The 24698-nt window shown below is 38.6% G+C and overlaps 2 protein-coding genes across 2 annotated transcripts in view; one reads left to right on the forward strand and one right to left on the reverse strand.

The window, feature by feature from the left end:
* Window positions 1–24698, reverse strand: part of KIAA1755 (KIAA1755 ortholog) — a 243446-nt gene that overhangs the window by 91376 nt on the left and 127372 nt on the right. Inside the window, exons 14-16 of the mRNA XM_053718698.1 lie at window positions 21292–21541; window positions 18543–18632; window positions 17442–17663 (exon numbers count right to left, since the gene is read on the reverse strand). Of these exons, the coding sequence (XP_053574673.1) occupies window positions 17442–17663; window positions 18543–18632; window positions 21292–21541 (562 nt within the window). The remainder of the gene's footprint in view (window positions 1–17441; window positions 17664–18542; window positions 18633–21291; window positions 21542–24698) is intronic.
* BPI (bactericidal permeability increasing protein) overlaps window positions 18092–24698 on the forward strand; it is a 404793-nt gene continuing 398186 nt past the window's right edge. Inside the window, exons 1-2 of the mRNA XM_053718972.1 lie at window positions 18092–18278; window positions 18933–19099. The gene's annotated coding sequence lies outside the window, so the exon portion shown is untranslated. The remainder of the gene's footprint in view (window positions 18279–18932; window positions 19100–24698) is intronic.

The raw sequence follows: 24698 nt of genomic DNA on the forward strand, positions 1-24698 counted from the left end.
GAAATGCACCCATGTGGTTTTAAATTTTGGCTGGAATATCCCTTTAATCTGGCAAATCTGTTGAGGTGTACCAGCTCAGAACTGGCCCGTCTTTTCCGCTTACCTTTACTTTGACCTCTAACTGTGACCCAGCTACATTCTGGAGTCTCCTCATCTTAATCCTCCCCATTCCCACTTCTAGAATCATTAACAACCAGCTCAGTCCTATCCATTTCCCTTTCAAGTTTCTAAATTTCATGCAGTGTTGCAATTTGTTCCTCCAGAACTCCAATACGAGTTTCTAAAGAAAGAATATGCTCACATTTGCCACAGACATATAATCCCTGAAGTGACTGCTCCAGTGATGCAAACATGTGGCAAGCCGTAAACTGAATGAGATTCTCACACATCCTATAATATAAAAGGCCAAGTGTGCTTGTCCGAAGCTGTCATGCGCAGTAGAGACAGCATGAGGACAAACACACCTGGCCTTTGAGTCCCTAGCTGATCTGCGGCAGAAGTGGGCATGAGCGGGCGTGAGCGGGGGTGTGACAGAGCGTGACTGCCCTGAAGGGACGTGGCCAGGCATAAAGGGGGCGTGGCCAGGTGCGGTCGCGCGATAGAGGGGATAGAGAGGGGGAGAGAGAGAGAGGGGGGGAGAGAGAGGAGGGGAGAGAGAGAGAGTGGGGGAGAGAGAGGAGGGGGGAGAGAGAGAGGGGGGGGGAGAGAGAGACAGGGGGGAGAGAGAGAGAGAGGGGGGAGAGAAAGGGGTGGGGGAGAAAGAGGGGTGGTTGAGAGAGGGGTAGGGGAGAGAGAGGGGGGAGAGAGAGCAAAAGAGAGGGGGGGGAGAGAGAGTGCAAAAGAGAGGGGGGAGAGAACGCAAAAGAGGGGGGAGAGAGAGAGCGCAAAAGAGAGGAGGAGAGAGAGAGCAAAAGAGGGGAGAGAGAGTGCAAAAGAGAGGAGAGAGAGCGCAAAAGAGAGGGGGAGAGAGAGCGCAAAAGAGAGGGGAGAGAGGGGGGATAGAGAGAGCGCAAAATAGAGGGGAGAGAGAGTGCAAAAGAGATGGGGGAGAGAGCGCAAAAGAGATGGAGGAGAGAGAGAGCGCAAAAGAGAAGGGGAGAGAGAGAGCGCAAAAGAGAGGGGGGAGAGAGCGCAAAAGAGAGGGGGGAGAGAGAGCACAAAAGAGGGGGGAGAGAGAGTGCAAAAGAGGGTGGAGAGTGAGAGCGCAAAAGAGAGGGGGGGGAGAGCGCAAAAGAGAAGGGGAGAGAGCGCAAAAGAGAGGGGGGAGAGAGAGCACAAAAGAGAGGGGGGAGATAGAGCGCAAAAGAGATGGGGGGAGAAAGCGCAAAAGAGAGGGGGGAGAGAGAGCACAAAAGAGAGGGGAGAGAGAGAGCACAAAAGAGAGGGGGATAGAGAGAGCGCAAAAGAGAGGGGAGAGAGAGAACGCAAAAGATAGGGGAGAGAGAGAGGGGGGAGAGAGAGCACAAAAAGGAGATGGAGGAGAGAGAGAGCGCAAAAGAGAGGGGGGAGAGAGCGCAAAAGAGAGGGGGGAGAGAGAGCGCAAAAGAGAGGGGGAGAGAGAGCGCAAAAGAGAGGGGGAGAGAGAGAGAACAAAAGAGAGGGGGAGAGAGAGAGCGCAAAGGAGAGGGGGAGAGAGAGCGCAAAAGAGAGGGGGGAGAGAGAGAGCTCAAAAGAGAGGGGGGGAGAGAGAGCGCTCAAAAGAGAGGGGGAGAGAGCAAAAGAGAGGGGGGAGAGAGAGAGAGAGCAAAAGAGAGGGGGGAGAGAGAGAGCGCAAAAGAGAGGGGGAGGGAGAGAGAAAGGGGTGGGACAACTGTACTGCAAAAAATGGCCCGTGTCAACGGGCTTTAGGACTAGTACTTACTAAAAGGTTAAACTTAAAAATATAAAATAGTTATATTTCCCCTTGGTAACTCCAAATCCTTGTTAGCCTAACTACCTTGCGGCTAGATTACGAGTCTTGCGGTAACAGGGGTGCAGTGTTAATTTGCAGTTTATTCTCACCACTCACTTACCTGCAGCGCTGGTATTACGGGTTTTTATCAACCCGGCATTAAGAGGCAAGAAGTCAGCGTAGAGCAAAATTGAGCTCCACACTGCACTCCAATACCAGCGCTGCTTAAGTGAGCGGTGAGCTGGTTATACGTGCTCGTGCATGATTTCCCCATAGACATCAATGGGGTGAAAAAAGTCTAACACCTTCCAAAAAGCAGCGTAAAACTCAGTAACGCAGCCTCAATATCTTGTAATTTGTTTTTTATTTTCTGTAATTTATTGCGTTTTTTTTTGTAATTTAGCTAATTGTATTTAATTTATTTAATTGTATTTAATTTAGGTAAGTTATTTAATTGTAGTGTAGTGTTAGGTGTTAGTGTAACTTAGGTTAAGTTTTATTTTACAGGTACATTTGTATTTATTTTAGCTAGGTAGTTAGTAAATAGTTAATAACTATTTAATAACTATTCTACTTAGTTAAAATAAATACAAACTTGCCTTTAAAATAGAAATAAACCCTAAGCTAGCTACAATGTAACTATTAGTTATATTGTAGCTAGCTTAGGGTTTATTTTATAGGTAAGTATTTAGTTTTAAATAGGAATCATTTAGGTAATGATAGTAATTTTATAGGGGGTGTTAGGGTTAGGGTTAGACTTAGGTTTAAATGGTTAATACATTTAGAATAGGGGCAGCGACGTTGGGGACGGCAGATTAGGGGTTAATAAGTATAATGTAGGTGGCGGCGATGTTAGGGGCGGCAGATTAGGGGTTAATAATATTTAACTAGTGTTTGCGAGGCGGGAGTGCGGCGGTTTAGGGGTTAATATGTTTATTATAGTGGCGGCGATGTCCGGAGCGGCAGATTAGGGGTTAATAATTTTATTTTAGTGTTTGCGATGCGGGAGGGCCTCCGTTTAGTGGTTAATAGGTAGTTTATGGGTGTTAGTGTACTTTTTAGCACTTTAGTTATGAGTTTTATGCTACAGCTTTGTAGCGTAAAACTCATAACTACTGAGTTTAATATGCGTTAGGAATCTTGGCGGTAGAGGGTGTACCGCTCACTTTTTGGCCTCCCAGGACAAACTCGTAATATCGGCGCTATGGAAGTCCCATAGAAAAAAAGCCTTTATGAAATTTACGTAAGTTGATTTGCGTTAAGGCCAAAAAAGTGTGCGGTGCCCCTAAACCTGCAAGACTCGTAATACCAGCGGGCGTAAAAAAGCAGCATTAGGACCTGATAACACTGCTTTTTTACTTTAGCGCAAAACTCATAATCTAGCCGTTGTTTAGCTAACTGCTTACTTAAAGGGACAGTCTAGTATAAATTAAACTTTCATTATTCGATAGGACTTTTAATTTTGATCAACTTTCCAATTTACTTTTATCATCAAATTTGCTTTTTTCTCTTGGTATTCTTAGTTTAAACTAAACATAGGTAGGCTCATATGCTAATTTCTAAGCCTTTGAGGGCTGCCTCTTATCACATGCTTTTTAAATCTCTTTTCAACACAAAGAGACAGAAAGTACACGTGGGCCATATAGATAACACTATGTTCAGGCACAGGGGTTTATTTAAGGTTTAGCAGAAAACAATGCTAAATTTAAGACAATAGATAATATTCACAGTCATGTGACCAGGGGGCTGGAAGAAGGTTCCTAGATACAAGGTAATCACAGAGGTAAAAAGTATATTAATATAACTGTTGGTTATGCAAAACTGGGGAATGGGTAATAAAGGGATTATCTATCTTTTAAAACAATAACAATTCTATGGTAGACTGTCCCTTTAAACAGACAATCTTACTTTAACAGATAATCAAAAGAGAGGAGAGAGAGCGCAAAAGAGAGGGGGAGAGAGAGCGCAAAAGAGAGGGGAGAGAGGGGGGATAGAGAGAGCGCAAAATAGAGGGGAGAGAGAGTGCAAAAGAGATGGGGGAGAGAGCGCAAAAGAGATGGAGGAGAGAGAGAGCGCAAAAGAGAAGGGGAGAGAGAGAGCGCAAAAGAGAGGGGGGAGAGAGCGCAAAAGAGAGGGGGGAGAGAGAGCACAAAAGAGGGGGGAGAGAGAGTGCAAAAGAGGGTGGAGAGTGAGAGCGCAAAAGAGAGGGGGGAGAGAGCGCAAAAGAGAAGGGGAGAGAGCGCAAAAGAGAGGGGGGAGAGAGAGCACAAAAGAGAGGGGGGAGATAGAGCGCAAAAGAGATGGGGGGAGAAAGCGCAAAAGAGAGGGGGGAGAGAGAGCACAAAAGAGAGGGGAGAGAGAGAGCACAAAAGAGAGGGGGATAGAGAGAGCGCAAAAGAGAGGGGAGAGAGAGAACGCAAAAGATAGGGGAGAGAGAGAGGGGGGAGAGAGAGCACAAAAAGGAGATGGAGGAGAGAGAGAGCGCAAAAGAGAGGGGGGAGAGAGCGCAAAAGAGAGGGGGGAGAGAGAGCGCAAAAGAGAGGGGGAGAGAGAGCGCAAAAGAGAGGGGGAGAGAGAGAGAACAAAAGAGAGGGGGAGAGAGAGAGCGCAAAAGAGAGGGGGAGAGAGAGCGCAAAAGAGAGGGGGGAGAGAGAGAGCTCAAAAGAGAGGGGGGGAGAGAGAGCGCTCAAAAGAGAGGGGGAGAGAGCAAAAGAGAGGGGGGAGAGAGAGAGAGAGCAAAAGAGAGGGGGGAGAGAGAGAGCGCAAAAGAGAGGGGGAGGGAGAGAGAAAGGGGTGGGACAACTGTACTGCAAAAAATGGCCCGTGTCAACGGGCTTTAGGACTAGTACTTACTAAAAGGTTAAACTTAAAAATATAAAATAGTTATATTTCCCCTTGGTAACTCCAAATCCTTGTTAGCCTAACTACCTTGCGGCTAGATTACGAGTTTTGCGGTAACAGGGGTGCAGTGTTAATTTGCAGTTTATTCTCACCACTCACTTACCTGCAGCGCTGGTATTACGGGTTTTTATCAACCCGGCATTAAGAGGCAAGAAGTCAGCGTAGAGCAAAATTGAGCTCCACACTGCACTCCAATACCAGCGCTGCTTAAGTGAGCGGTGAGCTGGTTATACGTGCTTGTGCATGATTTCCCCATAGACATCAATGGGGTGAAAAAAGTCTAACACCTTCCAAAAAGCAGCGTAAAACTCAGTAACGCAGCCTCAATATCTTGTAATTTGTTTTTTATTTTCTGTAATTTATTGCGTTTTTTTTGTAATTTAGCTAATTGTATTTAATTTATTTAATTGTATTTAATTTAGGTAAGTTATTTAATTGTAGTGTAGTGTTAGGTGTTAGTGTAACTTAGGTTAAGTTTTATTTTACAGGTACATTTGTATTTATTTTAGCTAGGTAGTTAGTAAATAGTTAATAACTATTTAATAACTATTCTACTTAGTTAAAATAAATACAAACTTGCCTTTAAAATAGAAATAAACCCTAAGCTAGCTACAATGTAACTATTAGTTATATTGTAGCTAGCTTAGGGTTTATTTTATAGGTAAGTATTTAGTTTTAAATAGGAATCATTTAGGTAATGATAGTAATTTTATAGGGGGTGTTAGGGTTAGGGTTAGACTTAGGTTTAAATGGTTAATACATTTAGAATAGTGGCAGCGACGTTGGGGACGGCAGATTAGGGGTTAATAAGTATAATGTAGGTATTCTTAGTTTAAACTAAACATAGGTAGGCTCATATGCTAATTTCTAAGCCTTTGAGGGCTGCCTCTTATCACATGCTTTTTAAATCTCTTTTCAACACAAAGAGACAGAAAGTACACGTGGGCCATATAGATAACACTATGTTCAGGCACAGGGGTTTATTTAAGGTTTAGCAGAAAACAATGCTAAATTTAAGACAATAGATAATATTCACAGTCATGTGACCAGGGGGCTGGAAGAAGGTTCCTAGATACAAGGTAATCACAGAGGTAAAAAGTATATTAATATAACTGTTGGTTATGCAAAACTGGGGAATGGGTAATAAAGGGATTATCTATCTTTTAAAACAATAACAATTCTATGGTAGACTGTCCCTTTAAACAGACAATCTTACTTTAACAGATAATCAAGGCAGCAGACCCTCTCAGAGCAGGCTCACAGGGTTACTGTGCTAGATTTATAGAGTAGGTAGGCCCACACAGGTGAAAATAATCCCTCCCCTAATTACCCACACAGGAAACAAAAAAAACAAAAAAAATGACGGGTAGAAACAAACAAAAACAGTTATTTCTTTCCTAAGATATGGAGAGTCCACAATGTCATTCAATTACTAGTTATCACTCCTGGCCAGCAGGAGGAGGCAAAGAGCACTCCCCTACCCATAATCTCTACTCATTCTCTTAACCTCTGTCAATGGAGGAGGTGAAGTTTGGTGTCTGAAGAAATTAATTCCTTTTTCTGGTACTTTTGCAAGCAAGGATTTGGGTTTAGCTGAGTCTACATCAATCTCTTCAGTAGAGTAGTGGTGGCTTTTAAGCAGTTAGGAAGTTGTGAGGTATTCCTTGCTTTGTTTCCTAACATATTGCTGACCATGGTACAGAAAGCCAGAGTTGGTTACTCTGTTCTTTCTTTTTCTACAGGTCTCTGTAAGGAGTATGTGTCCTTTCACGCCTTGTGAGCTGTCTTACTGCCAGACAGCTAGACTGCAGGTAAGTATTTTTGTCTTCTAGGTCTTGGAGACTTGCACTTCAGAAGAATATGTCATATGCAGTAGATGGGGACATGTTTAAAATCCTTTATACAGGATTCTCTTTGGCAGTGGGCAGGCACATTATGTATGTTGTGACTAGGGGTTAATCTTCCCATTATTGGGATGTTTTTCCTCTTTGGGATAATTTTGTTGAAATTCTTTATTAATATGTGTGTGGCTTATGTTTTATACAGGGATTTATGTATAAACTTAAAATTTGTCTGTTGGTTTTCTTTGCTTGCTTAGCTAACTGAGAAACTGCTTGAGTTTGAAACCAGCTACAGCTACTTGCATCTTATGTTGTAGGCAGAGGGAAATGTGCACCTTTTACTTGCTGCATAGTTTCCTCTCTCTGCTGGTCATGTGACTTCTCTCTGCTGTCGGATAATCACGGAGCGGAGCGCGTCATTGAATTTCAATCTCTTCAGTGTCGATCTACTATACGATCGCTTTAGAGACTTCTGGCAGCCAAATTGTGGTATTAAAATTTCTTAAAGTGACAGTGTATTTAAAAAATTTCTACAATTTGGGGAATTTTTTATTTAGCATTATGGACATGGACCAAGACTCTGTTGGCCACATTACGAGTTTTGCGTTATGAGTAGGGTTGCACCGATACCGATACAAGTATCGGTATCGGTACCGATACCAAGTACTTGCATGAGTACTTGAACTCGTGCAAATGCACCAATAATTAAACCGATACCTCCACTTGCTACCCATATGCTATCTTGTGGTGTTTTTTTCAAACTGCATGTTCCCATTTCATTTAAAGCTGGAGTGGAGACTAAACTAAAAATTGTTTACTACTGTTCTGCCAATACAAATTGCTCTTATTCTTATTATTGTAGGAGAGATCACTGTACTGCGTTCAGACAAACCCCTGAAGTACTGGGCAGTTAATAAACTGAGATTTCCAGCTCTGGCTAAAATGGCCCAAAAATATCTTTCTGCCCCATGCAGTAGTGTGGAAAGTTGAACCTCCTTACTGATAGCAAAAACAGACTTATAGCTGAACATGCAGAGATGCTTCTGTTCTGTTCCTTAAAAAGAACTTGCCACTAACTTTTGAAAAATTATTCTAATTGCTAGATTGCCTTTTATACAGCTACTTCTCATCTTGCACAATTATGTTCAAAACATACTGTACTCTGAGGAACATTCATAGGTTAGCTTATATAATTGCAGGAAGAGTACTCATGGCAAAAATTAAGTTAATCCCAATGAACACTCATCCTGCAATTATAGGACTAGATTTAGATTACATTTGATTGGTAAGCTTTATCAATGCTCTGTTCACATTTCCAACTCCATAGCCTTTGATGGAGTAGGACGTGTAATGAGAACATTGGTAAAGCTTACCAGTCAAATGTAATCTAGCCCATAGTGTTGTTCACCATGATTAAACAGTATTCTGTTCTATTTTTTACTGTATGGCACTTTTGGTTGGTTGCAATTTTATATTTGTTATTTATTGTTGTTGTTAATATATTTTATTGTAATATTTTTATTTCTAAACATGTTCTGTGAACTTTGTGACAAATAAAACCTGTTTTATTATTTCATAATGTCTTTTGAGTTACAGTCCTTCATAATTATAAAGAAGGAATCTTAAATAATTAGTCTGTATTGTGCTTGGTAAACTGTCACATGACATAAAAAAAAGTATCGGTAATTGGTATCGGCGAGTATTTGAAAACAAGTATCGGTACTTGTACTTGGTCTTAAAAAAATGGTATCGTGCAACCCTAGTTATGAGCGGTGCTAACGTGCAGTTTTTTTCTCACCGCTCACTTACCTGCAGCGCTGGTATTACAGGTTTTTACAAACCCGGCATTAACAGGCAAGAAGTGAGCGTAGAGCAAAACTGAGCTCCATACCGCACTTCAATACCAGTGCTGCTTATGTCAGTGGTGAGCTGGTTGTACGTGCTCGTGCATGATTTCCCCATAGACATCAATGGGGAGAGCCGGCTGAGAAAAAGTCTAACACCTGCATAAAAGCAGCGTAAATCTCAGTAATGCAGCCCTATTGATTCCTATGGGGAAACTAAAATTATGTTTACACCTAACACCCTAACATGAACCCTGAGTCTAAACACCCCTAATCTTACACTTATTAACCCCTAATCTGCTGCCCCCGACATCGCCGACACCTACATTATACTTATTAACCCCTAATCTGCCACTCCGGACATCGCCGCCACCTACATTATATATTAATATATATTATGTATTATATATATTATATTTATTAACCCCTAATCTGCTGCCCCCAACATTGCCGACACCTACATTATATTTATTAACCTCTAATCTGCCGCCCCCAATGTTGCCGCAACCTACCTACACTTATTAACCCCTAATCTGCTGCCTCCAACATCGCAGCCACTATTCTAAATTTATTAACCCCTAAACCTAAGCATAACCCTAACACCCCCTAACTTAAATATAATTTAAATAAATCTAAATAAAAATTACTATTATTACCTAAATAATTCCTATTTAAAACTAAATACTTACCTATAAAATAAACCCTAAGCTAGCTACATTATAACTAATAGTTACATTGTAGCTAGCTTAGGGTTTATTTTTATTTTACAGGCAAGTTTGTATTTATATTAACTAGGTATAATAGTTACTAAATAGTTATAAACTATTTTCTAACTACCTAGCTAAAATAAATACAAATTTACCTGTAAAATAAAACTAACACCTAACACTACACTACAATTAAATAAATTACCTAAATTAAATACAATTAAATAAATTAAATTAGCTAAATCAAAAAAAAAACCCACTAAATTACAGCAAATAAAAAACAAATTACAAGATATTTAAACTAATTACACCTAATCTAATAGCCCTATCAAAATAAAAAAAGCCCCCCGAAAATAAAAAAAAACCCTTAGCCTATACTAAACTATCAATAGCCCTTAAGGGCCTTTTGCGGGGCAATCCCCCAAAGAAATCAGCTCTTTTACCTGTAAAAAAAATACAAACAACCCCCCCAACAGTAAAACCCACCACCCACACAACCAACCCCCCAAATAAAAGCCTAACTAAAAAAACCTAAGCTCCCCATTGCCCTGAAAAGGGCATTTGGATGGGCATTGCCCTTAAAAGGGCATTTAGTTCTATTGCAGGCCCAAAGCCCTAGCCTAAAAAATAAACCCACCCAATACACCCTTAAATTTCTTTATACATATTGATTCCAGGTTGATATTTATATATATATATATATATATAACTTTATGACAGTAAAATGATTTTACTTACAAAACTCCTGGTGAGTGCACTCTCTGCTTATGTTTATGTCATTTTCTGTTGCACCCCGGGCATTTGAACTGCAGGTCTGGAGTGCTTGTCTATATATATATATATATATATATATATATATATATATATATATATATATATATATATATATATATATATATATTTATATATAGTTGTTATTTAATATGTATTATCCATAATACTATCCATGTCACTCTATGATTCATTATGGTTTTTTGTTCCAGCAGTAACCATAGCCATAGCAGTTACCCCCACCCAGAATTTACAACTTGGGTTTTATCTTCACATAAGTGAAGTGATCATGTCTGACTGTGCATAGGCTGAGGGGCTCTATAGGGACTCAGACTAATGTGTAGTGATAGTAGTGCTGCTGAAGTGGTGTTGTTAGATTTTCTATGAAAAAAATAATATATATATATATATATATATATATATATATATAAAAAGGAAACTGTGGTCTATGACAATGTTATATATATCAATAGCATTAGCTTTGTCGGTTTAGAAATAAATAATAATACAGCCAGACAGGAATTCTTGTAAATAAATGATGCGCCAAAACACCAACCTACCTCTCTTACTGTCTGTCTTTCAGTACCGCGGCGCCGGTCTCTGGCCATCTGGGTGGGTGTCCCTCACATGCGTGGCTCAGCCTCAATTTCAAAAAGTGTGACAACAACAGTCATGAGGCGACAGCATCCTCACACTTTTGTTTCCCTCTCACAGCTCCACCGTGGTCTGCCTGAGCAGCCTTCAACCTCTCACGTCACTCACTGACTGACAGACTCTGTGCACGTGATGCACAGACAGTCTTTCAGTCACATAGGCGGCCAATGCGCAGCAGTTTAAGTGAGTCAACTCGAGCCATCTCTGAACTGCCCACTGCCAGTGGGTGCCCACACACATGCCCTCCTCCTGACCCATTGCCCATGATACATAATGCAAGTGTGAAGTGTCTGGACAGTGTCCGACTCCTGAGTGACAGACAGTCAGTGTACAGTGTGCCGTGCGCTGCCGCTGTGTGCACATACATTTTTCAATACTCAAGCTGCTTTCAATGCCGGCAACCAGGCAGATCCGGTGCCCTCCTGATGGGGGCAACCAAAGGAGGCTGCCTAATTTGCCTTGCACAAGCGCCGGCCCTGGCCATCAACCAATTACAAAATGCATATATGTATATACTGTGAATTTATGCACATATTCAGTAGGAGCTGGTGTCTCAGATAGTGTTAATATAAAAAGATTGTGCACATTTTTATAATAGAAGTGAATAAGAAAGTTGTTTACAATTGTGGGCACTATCTAAATCATTACATTTTAATTTTGACTTTAGTGTTCCTTTAATGTCCCTTTAGAGAATCATAAAAGCAAAATAATAGATTAAGAAGTGAAAGAGAAAGAAAAGAATGGAAGAAGGTTCTCTCCTGAGTTATTTCCCATAATATAAAAAAACCCTTTTATTCTCCACAAGAAAGTATCTTCCGATCCAAAATTGAGCCTTTGGGATTGGTATAGTTGTCAAATGATAAAGATTTATTTATTTATTTATTTGTTTGCAGGTAAGAATAACTTAAAATGACACTAATGTCAACGTCAAACTTTCATTATTTAAACAGAGCATGCAGCTAAACAACTTTTTAATTTACTTCTATTATCTAATTTTCTTCCTTCTTTTGATATCATTTGTTGAAAAGAATACTGAGGTAGGCTCATGAGTAGCAATACACTACTAGGAGCTAGCTGCTGATTGGTGGCTGAACATATATATGCATCTTGTCATTGGCTAGATGAGTTTAGATAGTTTCCAGGTGTGCAGTGCTGCTTCTTCAACAAAGGACGTAAAGAAAATGAAGCAAAATTGATAAAAGAAGTACATTGGAAAGTTGTTTAAAATTGCATGATCTGTCTGAATCATGGAAGAAAAAACTTGGGTTTCATGCTCCTTTAATGTCTTCATCATAAGAACATTTGAATAGTAGAACAAATATTCTCCTATACATGTGATTATATGACATAATATTTATATAAAATGAATTTTCATTAGATATTTAATATGTAACACTTGATTAAAAAAAAAGAAACACTGAATATGACTTTTGTCTGTTTATTCTCCAAAGGTTACAATAAAAAGAAGATGTAAGTTTATCAAATCAAAATTCAGGTGTTCATTTCTGATATTGTATTGCATATGTAATTTGGGCAGCTTAACCCCACATTTTTTCTTTCATGATTCAGATAGAGCATGCAATTTTAAGCAACTTTCTAATTTAATCCTATTATCAATTTTTCTTTGTTCTCATGTTATCTTGATTTGAAAAAGCAGTAATAAAAGGTTAGGAGCCGGCCCATTTTTAGTTCAGCACCTTGGTAGAGCTTGCTGATTGGTTTGCTACATTTAGCCACAAATCAGCAAGTGCTACCCAGGTGCTGAACAAAAAATGGTCCGACTCTAAAGCTTACAGTACTGTGTTTTCAAATCAAGATAGCATGAGAACTAAGAAAAATTGATAATAGGAGTAAATTAGAAAGGTGCTTAAAATCTCATGCTCTATCTGAATCGTGAAAGAAAAAAAATGGGTTTAGTATCCCTTTAACTATTTCAATTGGCCGTATTTCTAATGGACTGGAACATCATGTATGGGAGAAGGCAAGAAATCGTCCTTGATTTAAGTTTTTGCACAGCAAATTCTGATAGATAGATAGAGGGCATTTTCTGAGTGACAGTCTGTGTTATGGCAATTAAAGGGACACTGAACCCAAATGTTTTCTTTCATGATTCAGATAGAGCATGCAAATGTAAGCAAATTTCTATTTTACTCCTATTATCAATTTTTCTTCGTTCTCTTGCTTTCTTTATTTGAAAGAGAAATAATAAAGAACAAGAAAGGATAAAGAAATAGAAAGACACAGTGGCTGGAAGAGAAAGAAAAAGGGCAAGGAGAGCTAATGAAAGGAAAAATGATAGGTAAGAAAGAAGAGATAAAGAGAGAGTCAGGAAGTGAATGGAAAAAAAGAGACAGGAAGAGAGAGAAAAAGAAACAGAGACAAGGAAAGAGAGTAAGGAACAGAGGCAGGAAGAGAGTGAAGAAGAAAGAAGGTCAAGGAGAGAGAGGAAAGAAAGAGAGAGAGAGAGAGAGAGAGTGATACAGGAAAAGTGAAAGAAAAAGAGGCAAGAGAAAGAGAAAAAAAACTGTCGCAAAGAAAGAGAGAAGCATAAAAGAAAATCAGAGAAAAAATGAAACAGTTACGGAGTTTGTGTCAGTACATAATCAGTGCATACAAGCTGACAAGAGATGCTATAAAACATACATAAGAAAGCAGGCTAATCAAACTATATACTATGTAGGTATCTCACACTGTGACATGCTGAGTATATGTTTATGGGGGTAGTGTTTATGGGGCACATTGAGTAGTTTTACAAGCAGTTCCTCACACATAGAAGAGCACACACACTAAATGAGTGAGTTTTGCAATTTTCCCTTACACAAGGTGCTTACAAGTATAGTGCTTGTGCATTTTCAAATTAATTTACTGCAACAAAAGATAGAATTCATCTGCAACGTGCAAGAAACTGCTGCTAAATGATCATCTAAAATGGGGAATTATATAAAGTACAGCAAGGATTACAGGCAACGGTGGTTCAAGAAACCACATAATGGGGAGGAAACACTCGTGTGGGTGGAGTTTCTGGTGTTCCATGGACAGGGTCAGAGTGGATGGAAGCGGTTTTGTGGGAGTTCTAAGGGGGTCCTAGGCAATGATTATGCACTCAGGGGCATGGACAGGCATTAGTGGAGAGTCACTTTTGAAAAAGGACAGTGGCAGGGAGAGGTGTCTTTTACTCTACTCAGCCTAATGGGGCACAAAATAGAAGATTGGACACATTTGCACCCCCCCCCCCAGTACAACCCCCACTGATTAATGACATAAAAACAGACAGAATGAGAGTGAGAAAGAAAAAGGAAGAAAGAGAGCCAGGGGCATGCAAGTAATAAGTAATGCTCTAAAGTTAGTAATACATTTCAGCTGTCTGTTTCTAAATGGAACTAAATTAGTGAAATCTTGATACCCAGTAATGTGTGTAAAGAATGCTGATGGCACTAATCAGTGGCAGGTGTTTTATGTCCTATTTACACATAATGTAGCGTTGCTAGCAAGGATGCTGGATAATCTCTGAGCTGACTGTAAAGACCTGCAGGAATATCTCGTGTCTGGTACTTCAGGCCCTCCCTGGAATTTCTCTACCCCCTCCAGCAATAGTTTTCCTCAGCTAAACCAGCACTTTGTCTCTGTCTCCCTGTGATGTCTTGTCCTTTCCTGCGCTTTTGTGATTAATCTCACACCTCCTCCTGTCGCACTCCACTGTGTTCCAAGCAGTTACTACTGCACGATCAGTCTCGCTCTCCCTAATGTCCCTTCTCGTTCACCAGTAATCCACTTTCCGTGTAATAGCCTTAAAAGCTTTGCTGCTCCTTATATTACATCTTCCTCGCTACATTTCACAGAAAATTTAAACTCTGTCTGTCACCTATCTCTTCTCATCTTTCATGGTTATGTGAAGACCCCAGCATATTTAACCATTTCACTAGAACATAGAAGGAACTTAATAAAAGTATAGTAATTTGATGGAATAGCCTTCCCACAATGGTGGTAGAAGAAACACAGGAAATAAATTCAAGAATACCAGTATGTAACTAAGTCTCGGCCAGATTACGAGTTTTGCGTTATGAGCTATGCGGTGCTAACGAGCAGTTTTTATCTCACCGCTCACTTACCTACAGCGCTGGTATTACGGGTTTTTCTAAACCCGGCGTTAAAAGGCAAGAAGTGAGCGTAGAGCAAAATTGTGCTCCATACCGCACTCCAATACCAGCACTGCTTAAATCAGCGGTGAGCTGGTCGTACGTGCTTGTGCACGATTTCCCCATAGACATCAATAGGGAGAGCCGGCTGAGAAAAGTCTAACACCTGCAAAAAAGCAGCGCAAATCTCAGTAATGCAGCTCCATTGATTCCTATGGGGAAACTAAAGTTATATTTACACCTAACACCCTAACATGAACCCCGAGTCTAAACACCCCTAATCTTACACTTATTAACCCCTAATCTGCCGCCCCTGACATCGCCGACACCTACATTATACTTATTAACCCCTAATATGCCGCTCCGGACACCACCGCCACCTACATTATACTTATTAACCTCTAATCTGCTGCCCCCAACATCGCCGCCACCTACATTATATTTATTAACCCCTAATCTGCCGCCCCCAATGTCACCGCAACCTACCTACACTTATTAACCCCTAATCTGCTGCCCCCAACATCGCCGCCACTATATTAAATTTATTAACCTCTAAACCTAAGTCTAACCCTAACCCTAACATCCCCTAACTTAAATATAATTTAAATAAATCTAAATAAAATTACTATCATTAACTACATTATTCCTATTTAAAACTAAATACTTACCTATAAAATAAACCCTAAGATAGCTATAATATAACTAATAGTTACATTGTAGCTAGCTTAGGGTTTATTTTTATTTTACAGGCAAGTTTGTATTTATTTTAACTAGGTAGAATAGTTATTAAATAGTTATTAACTATTTAATAACTACCTAGCTAAAATAAATACAAATGGACCAGTATAATAAAACCTAAACTAAGTTACAATAACACCAAACACTACACTACAATTAAATAAATTAACTAAATTAAAAACAATTAAATAAATTAAATTAAATTAGCTAAATCACAAAAACAAAACAAAACACTAAATTACAGAAAATAAAAAACAAATTACAGATCTTTAAACTAATTACACCTAATCTAATAGCCCTATCAAAATACAAAAGCCCCCCCAAAATAAAAAAAAAAACCTAGCCTAAACTAAACTACCAATAGCCCTTAAAAGGGCCTTTTGCGGGGCATTGCCCCAAAGTAATCAGCTCTTTTGCCTGTAAAAAAAAAAATACAAACAACCCCCCCAACAGTAAAACCCACCACCCACACAACCAACCCCCCAAAGGGCTATTGATAGTTTAGTTTAGGCTAGGGTTTTTTTTATTTGGGGGGGGCTTTTTTTTATTTTGATAGGGCTATTAGATTAGGTGTAATTAGTTTAAATATCTGTAATTTGTTTTTTATTTTCTGTAATTTAGTGTGTTTATTGTGACTTAGCTAATTTAATTTATTTAATTGTTTTTAATTTAGTTAATTTATTTAATTGTAGTGTAGGGTTAGGTGTTAGTGTAACTTAGGTTAGGTTTTATTTTACAGGTCAATTTGTATTTATTTTAGCTAGGTAGTTAGTAAATAATTACTAACTATTTATTAACTATTCTACCTAGTTAAAATAAATACAAACTTGCCTGTAAAATAAAAATAAACCCTAAGCTAGCTACAATGTAACTATTAGTTATATTGTAGCTAGCTTAGGGTTTATTTTATAGGTAAGTATTTAGTTTTAAATAGGAATTATTTTGTTAATTATAGTAATTTTCTTTAGATTTATTTAAATTATATTTAAATTAGGGGGTGTTAGGGTTATGGTTAGACTTAGATTTAGGGGTTAATACATTTAATATAGTGGCGGCGACATTGGGGATGGCAGATTAGGGGTTAATAAGTATAATGTAGGTGGCAGCGATGTTAGGGGCGGCAGATTAGGGGTTAATAATATTTAACTAGTGTTTGCGAGGCGGGAGTGCGGTGGTTTAGGGGTTAATATGTTTATTATAGTGGCAGCGATGTCTGGAGCGGCAGATTAGGGGTTACATTTTTTATTAAAGTGTTTGCGATGCGGGAGGGCCTCGGTTTAGGGGTTAATAGGTAGTTTATGGGTGTTAGTGTACTTTTTAGCACTTTAGTTATGAGTTTTATGCTACAGCATTGTAGCGTAAAACTCATAACTACTGACTTTAAAATGCGTTACGGATCTTGGAGGTAGAGGGTGTACCGCTCACTTTTTGGCCTCCCAGGACAGACTCGGAATACCAGCGCTATGGAAGTCCCATAGAAAAAAGGGTTTACGAAGTTTACGTAAGTCGTTTTGCGGTAAGGCCAAAGAAGTGTACGGTGCCCCTAAACCTACAAGACTCGTAATAGCAGTGGTAGTGAAAAAGAAGCGTTAGGACCTGTTAACGCTGCTTTTTCAGCTTAACGCAAAACTCGTAATCTATTAATACAGTTTTTATGACAATTAGATTATATATATTATGTACTGTCTTCTAAATAAGGATAAAAAATAGAGCAGGTTGGCCCTAGGTCAAAATTTTACATACTGCTCCTTCCATTGAGACAGTATCTTAAAGATGGATAAAACCCTTTAACTTAAGAGAGGGGGGTAAGCAGTAATGGGACTGCAATCTGAATTTGACTGTATGGTCTAGGTGTTTACCTGCTAATATATACTTTATGGTACTAGTTTAAAATACCAGGTAGGTCATCTATTCATTACAAAGTAATCACACATAGATAACAAATATATTGCTCTTACATCACAGTCATGGATGGCGTCCATGGCGAGGAGATCATTGCCATGGCGTAGCTGGAAGCGTACAACCTCACGTGCAGCCTGTAGCTCCTTCTGTCTTGTTGCCTGCCCTCTGCACTCCCATTCCATGTCCTGCAGGAGAAGGTTGTATTTGCTGATGCGCTGAATTGGTTTTAGGAGGTAGGAAGACAGATCCATCTTGTCGCCAAGCTCCTGTTGCTTCCTCTAGTGGTAAAAGAAAATCAAACATTGTTCTATAGCCAAACTTATAGTTAAATTGTTTAATGTTTGTTTTTACTCTGTGTTGCCTTGGAACTAATTATCAAAGATGAGTGCATCAAATTGCCATCAACTGGCATTATGTGCTCTGTAGTACATTAAGGCCAAACACTCAATAGAGCTCATTTCATTAATTACGTCCATAGCAGGGCTGCCTCTATAAATGGAGCTGTAAAGAGCTAACTGGGGCTGTGGACATTTGCTCTTTAGTGTTTACACATTTGAGGGTTTTGGCAGTCACCCTATCGTCACGGGCACCTTTTTAGTTGTTGCTGTTCCATTTGCTGATCTATAAATGGAGCAGGTGTGACAAATGGACTTTAGTTGCCTATACAGAGAGTACATTCTTGCTAATACTGTTTTGTTAAGAGAAATTATTTCATATGGGGTCCATCAGCTGGATATTAGCACCCCTCATGTGAAAATGCAATCCACTGAACTTTAACAATTGAGGATGCTAATTATGGTTGTGTTTAGACTGTAGTGGACAAAGATTTGTGAGGAGTCAACTCAATCCGGACCCAGGCAGCACAATGTCTTAATCCAGCACTGTCTCAGAAGGTTAGTTGATCAGCATATAATAACATCATATTTTTCACAAAATGTAAGAGGCTTGTAAAGAACAAGATCAACTTGAATTTCATATAATCTGTGATTTAGATTTCATTTAGAAACATTTATAAAGAAAACTGTCAGCTTTAACTTTAACTTGCTTTTAAGTATTAATATATTTAATGGAAGGGCACAGCCTTATTTTAAGGGCAAAAATTAAATCAAATAATTATTGCCCTCCATGTATTATTTTCTTATCCTATTCCTGTGTACCTTGAAGAAAACCAGCCCGTGGTCCTGAAGAAGGTGGTCTGACTGGGGCTTATTTTTGCTGTAAAATGCATACAGTCCAAACTGTTCCTTCTATAACAGAAACATAGAATTATCAGCAGTTCAAAATGCTACACCCATAGAGAGCATGATTATAGAAGCTTTGGAACATTCATTACATAAATGTAAATGTAAAGGTTAGTCACCTATGGTACAGTTAACAAATTAATATTTAAGGCTTGGGGGGTAAAAATGGAAAGTTTTATAGCATTATGTAAAGACACTGTATACACTGATAGGTGTCAGCAACCTAGAAAACACAACCATCAGAGCCTATTTTAACAACACTCAACTTTTGATGCCATATTTGTCACATTTCTATTTGCCATGCAGGGTGACAGCCAGACCCAACAGTTTCTGTTCAGTGAACCACCAGAAGCCCTGTAAACAGCCCTGTGAACCACCAGAAGCCCTGTAAACAGCCCTGTGAACCTCCAGAAGCCCTGTAAACAGTGCTGGAGAAACAGACCACACACAGTGGAAACTAACACATATAATAGGTAGGTACAGCACCAGCATAATACTGAGCATCAGTTGTTATAATACAATACTGTTTTCTCGAAAACCATGCAACCGCAACCATGCAGTGCTAACACAGGCGCTGATTCACTATATGGCATTGGCATACATCTCTAGGATACTATTTGCCTTGATGTTCCTTTAATTTCAGAGGCTGACAGAAGGGCTGCACTGTCAGGAGTCTGAAATCTAGGGGCGATTTTTCAAGGGCCGAATAGCCCCTGATGCCCGTATTTCCGCGCAAGCCTTCAGACTCGCCGGAAACAGCCGTTATGAAGCTGCACCTTAACTAGTCCGCTGCCTCTGAGGCTGCGGACATCAATCTGCCCCATCCTATACAATCGGGTTGATGGACATCCCCTGCTAGTGGCCAATTGGCCGCAAATCTGGAGGGGCGGCATTGCACAAGCAGTTCTGGTGAACTGCTTGTGCAATGTTAAATGCCGACAGTGTATGCTGTCGGCATTCAGCGATGTTTGTTGGACATGATATGCTACAGCGTATCATGTCGGACAGACATTGATATATCGGCCCCCTAAAGTCTAAAGTTGGCTTGGGGCTGCAGGAATAGGTTGTAGTGTTCTAAAATAATGGGAGTTTGTGACTTGCTTTCTTACCTTCTTATGAATAAAAATGTCTTCTTTATTAATTAAACCTGATTTAAGGGGGTGGGGGGGGGGTGGCATGCCTGGTCACATTATAGCATTAGTTTGACACAACATTTATAAAAGTAATTACAGAGAGCAGCACACAGGCTAATATCTACAAAGAACACTGTTTACAAGGAACAAAATATTATATACACACAGTTTCTAAGCTCATATATAAAGATAAAAATAGTACACAGAGAGCAGAACGGACTCAATACTTGCACTATAAAATCCAAAGATAACCGAGTTGCATAAAACCACTATTCATAGAACATCTGGACAGACTACCGCTTCCTGGCTCTCACTATGCATTCAGGTTCATACGCCTCAGGTATTACTGAGTAAAAGACCATTTCTATTTTAACATCTATATAATTTCCTCACTATTACACAGAACATGTTACTAAAACGCATTTGTTTACAATTATTTACATGTAAAAAGTATGAATTTATTTGCTAAATGTATCTAGAATATCCCCTTACCTTAGTTATACACAGCCAATGAAGACCTTTATTGAGAAAAAACAATATCTTTGCAAGGCACCTGCACTTTTTACTGATGATTCTCATTTTAGTTTCAACATATGTTATTGGCTGCAAAAGAGTTTGCTAAACAATTAGAGCAAATAAATAGCGCCATTAAGTGGAGTTCTGACCATTAGTGGTTATTTTTGATTAGAGATATCCTTGGCATATGTTCAAAATTAATGTAATACCCTATGTGCCAGATTACAAGTGGAGTGCTAAATATTGTTTGCATGCAAGCGATATTAGCGCTCCACTTTGTACTACCAGCGCACAATAATGTGTGCTGGTATTACAAGTAAATCACAATGCAAACGTGAACTCGCTTTCACATTGCTAGGAAGCACTGTGCTCACTAGAGCGCGCTTCCATAGGCTTCTATGGGAGCCTCGTTCTGATATATATTTATATGTTAATATGTGTATAAATATAACATTAACATAACATTAACACATAAGTATATATGTATATTATCATATACATATATAATTACATTGCGGCCTATGGGAACACACAGTTTTCAATGCCATTTGTTTTCTAACACCCCACTCCCACCAACTTTAGACCTTAAAAAACTGCCTAGTGCATTTGTTTTTTTTATTAAAAATGACAATGCCCTCTATGTTTATGCATTTGAGGCACTCTTAGAAAATTAACTTTAGGAGCGTGGTAGCAATAACCAGCCACTTGAAATGGCTGGTTAATTATTGTGCTCCCGCAAACGGACACATTTGCACGTTTGGGGGATGGCAATAATGTAGCGTTCCGCTATTTATCTAGCCCTATATTTTTTATATGCCTCTGACATCCCAAAGACATTAAACTAATACATTTGTTAAAAGCAACTTTATCCAAGGTGCTCTAGAAGATATAAGGATATCCAAACTTATTTTTCAGAGAAAGAAATTGTCCCTTTATCTTAAAGATTAATACATGTAATTAGTCCATACATCAAACAGGTGTAGATAACTTATATTTCCTATGTCCCTGATACGCACATGTTTGAGGAAACAGCGTCCTACATGACAGGGATCCCTTCTGCAGCCTGTTAGCTCCTGTAAAAAGACATGGCTGTGGAACTCATAAAGTTTCTCCAGATTCCCAAATATGGCAGCATGCTGACCCCTAAGAGCTGGCGGGAGGTCAGTTCGATCCATCTCACAGAGATAATGTGACAAGACATACCCCAAGGAACACACATAATCCCGTTCAGTAGCAAGAAGCTCTTCCATTATTCTATGTAACTTCCTGAAATAAAATAAAAGTGACACTGGGAATTAGGAGCAAAAGTAATCCACAAAAACAGGTAGAAGAATGAAGCCTCATTAACAACTCTATTAATACCCAATGACCATACTATTATGGCAATTTAAAATCTGCAAACTTATACTTTTAAAGAAATAAGGATAAGTGCCACGTATAGATTTAATAACATAAATAGTCATTGTAGACACTGACTTTCTAGAGGCCTATCTATCAAGCCGTCAACTTTCTTGCATTCAACGGCACCAATACGATCGCCTAACATCGCGGCCGCTGACCTGAATACGATCTCCATATTTATAAAAAAAGCCGTAAAAAAGCCGCACACCAAGTACGGGGCGATGAGCAGCGGACTATTGTTAACTAGCAGTCATCGATCTTGCTGCTATTCGGCTTTTTACCAACTTTATTTATACCCTGTCACTAAACACAGCCACTATACTAAAATGTTCAACCCCTATCCCGCTGCAACTAAATAAATGTATTAACCCCTAAACCCCTGGCCTCCCTCATCACTACCACTTACTAAACCTATTAACCCCTAAACCGCCAGCCCCCCACATTGCCATAAACTAAATTAAGCTATTACCCCTTAACCTAAAAACCCACTAACTTTACATTAAAATTACAACATCCCTATCTTATAATAAATTTATACTTACCTGTAGAATTAAATTAAACTATATTAAACTATTAATTAACCTACCCTAACTATTATACTAAAATTACATTAAACTATATTAAACTATTAATTAACCTACCCTAACTATTATACTAAAATTACATTAAACTACCAATTAAATTAACTATATTACATATTTAAAAAACTAACCATACTCAAATTATTTAAATATACAATTAAAAATGACTAAATTACAAAAAAGTTAAAAAAAATAAAAAACACTAAGTTACAAAAAATAAAAAACCACAGTATCAAAAATAAAAACGAATTACATCTAATCTAATAACCCTATCAAAATAAAAAAGCCCCCCCAAAATAAAAAAACCCTAGCCTACAATAAACTACCAACTGCCCTTAAAAGGGCCTTTTGCGGGGCACTGCCCCAAAGAAATCACATCTTTTACCTGTAAGAAAAAATACAAACCCCCCCAACAGTAAAACCCACCACCCACACAACCAACCCGCCCCCAAATAAAAACCCTATCTAAAAAATCTAAGCTCCCCATTGCCCTGAAAAGGGCATTTGTATGGGCATTGCCCTTAAAAGGGCATTTAGCTCTTTTACTACCCAGACCCTACTCTAAAAATAAAACCCACCCAAAAAAACCTTAAATAAACCTAATACTAACCCCCGACTATCCACTTACAGTTTTTGAAGTTCTGCTTGAAGGATCTATCCAGCTGGCAAGAAGTCTTCATCCGGGCAGCCTCTTCCATCTTTATTTAGACAGCGAAGTCTTCATCCATGCGGCCTCTTCTATCTTCATCCATCCGGCAAGGAGCAGGTCCATCCTGAAGACATCTGGTGCGGAGCGGGTCCATCCTGAAGACATCCGACGAGGAGCTCCTCTTCAATACGGTTTCCGCCGTAAACTGGATCTTGAATGCAAGTGGTGTCATCCAAGATGTTCCAACTGTTCCAATCAGCCAATAGGATTTGAGCATCTCTCATCCTATTGGCTGTTCCAATCAGCCAATAGGATTTGAGCATCTCTCATCCTATTGGCTGTTCCATTATTGCAATGCCCATACAAATGCCATTTTCAGGGCAATGGGGAGCTTAGGTTTTTTAGATAGGGTTTTATTTGGGGGGGTTGGTTGTGTTGGTGGTGGGTTTTACTGTTGGGGGGGTGTTTGTATTTTTTCTTACAGGTAAAAGAGCTGATTTCTTTGGGGCAATGCCCTGGAAAAGGCCCTTTTAAGGGCCATTGGTAGTTTATTGTAGGCTAGGGGTCTTATATTTTTGGGGGGCTTTTGTATTTTGATAGGGCTATTAGATTAGGTGTAATTTGTTTTTATTTTTGATACTGTGGCTTTTTATTTTTTGTAACTTAGTGTTTTTTATTTTTTGTAACTTAGCGTTTATTTTTTGTAATTTAGTAATTTTTAATTGTAGATTTAAATAATTTGAGTAGGGTTGGGTTTTTAAATATGTAATATAGTTAATTTAATTGGTAGTTTAATGTAATTTTAGTATAATAGTTAAATAGTTTAATATAGTTTAATGTAATTTTAGTATAATAGTTAGGGTAGGTTAATTAATATTTTAATATAGTTTAATGTTATTCTAGTATAATAGTTAGGGTAGGTTAATGAATAGTTTAATATAGTTTAATGTAATTTTAATATAGTTTAATTTAATTCTACAGGTAAATTTAGGGGTTAATTCTACAGGTAAGTTTAGGGGTTAATAGTTTAATTTAGTGTTTTGTGATGTGGGGGGCTGGCGGTTTAGGGTTTAATCACTTTATTTAGTAGCGGCACTGTGGGGGCCTGGAGGTTTAGGGGTTAAAAACGTAACTGTGAAATAAAAATAAACCTAACATTAAACTATAAATTAACCTAACATTAATATTCTAATAAAATAAAAAATACTACCAATTAAAAAATCTAAATTACAAATTTAAAAAAACCTAACACTATGAAAAAATTAAAAAATCTAAAATTCAAAAAAATAATAAACACTAAATTATGAAAAATAAAAATACACTAAGATTACAAAAAATAATAAACAAAATTATCGAAAATAAAAACAATTACACCTAATCTAACAGCCCTATAAAAGTTATTTTTTTTTTTTTAATTTCTTTGGGTGGGGTTTTTTTTTTTTAGATTAGGGCTTTGGGCTTTTGTTAAAGAGCTGAATGCCCTTTTAAGGGCAATGCCCATACAAATGCCCCTTTAGGGGCAATGAGTAGCTTAGGGTTTTTTTTGAGTTAGGTTTTTTATTTTGGAGGGTTGGTTGGGTGGTGGGTTTTACTGTTGGGGGGAATTTGTATTTTTTTATAGGTAAAAGAGCTATTTAACTTAGGGCAATCAACAACAGTTCAGCCCAGCACTCAACAGTCTAATGCAAGCCACACAGGAGGCCCACTCCTGCCTCAAAGTCAATTTCACAGAATCCAAGGCAAGTTGCAGCAAAAATTATTTATTTAGAAAAACAGCACAGTGAAAAACAGC

This window comes from Bombina bombina, chromosome 1 (genome assembly GCF_027579735.1).
Source record: "Bombina bombina isolate aBomBom1 chromosome 1, aBomBom1.pri, whole genome shotgun sequence".
Classification (NCBI taxonomy): domain Eukaryota; kingdom Metazoa; phylum Chordata; class Amphibia; order Anura; family Bombinatoridae; genus Bombina; species Bombina bombina.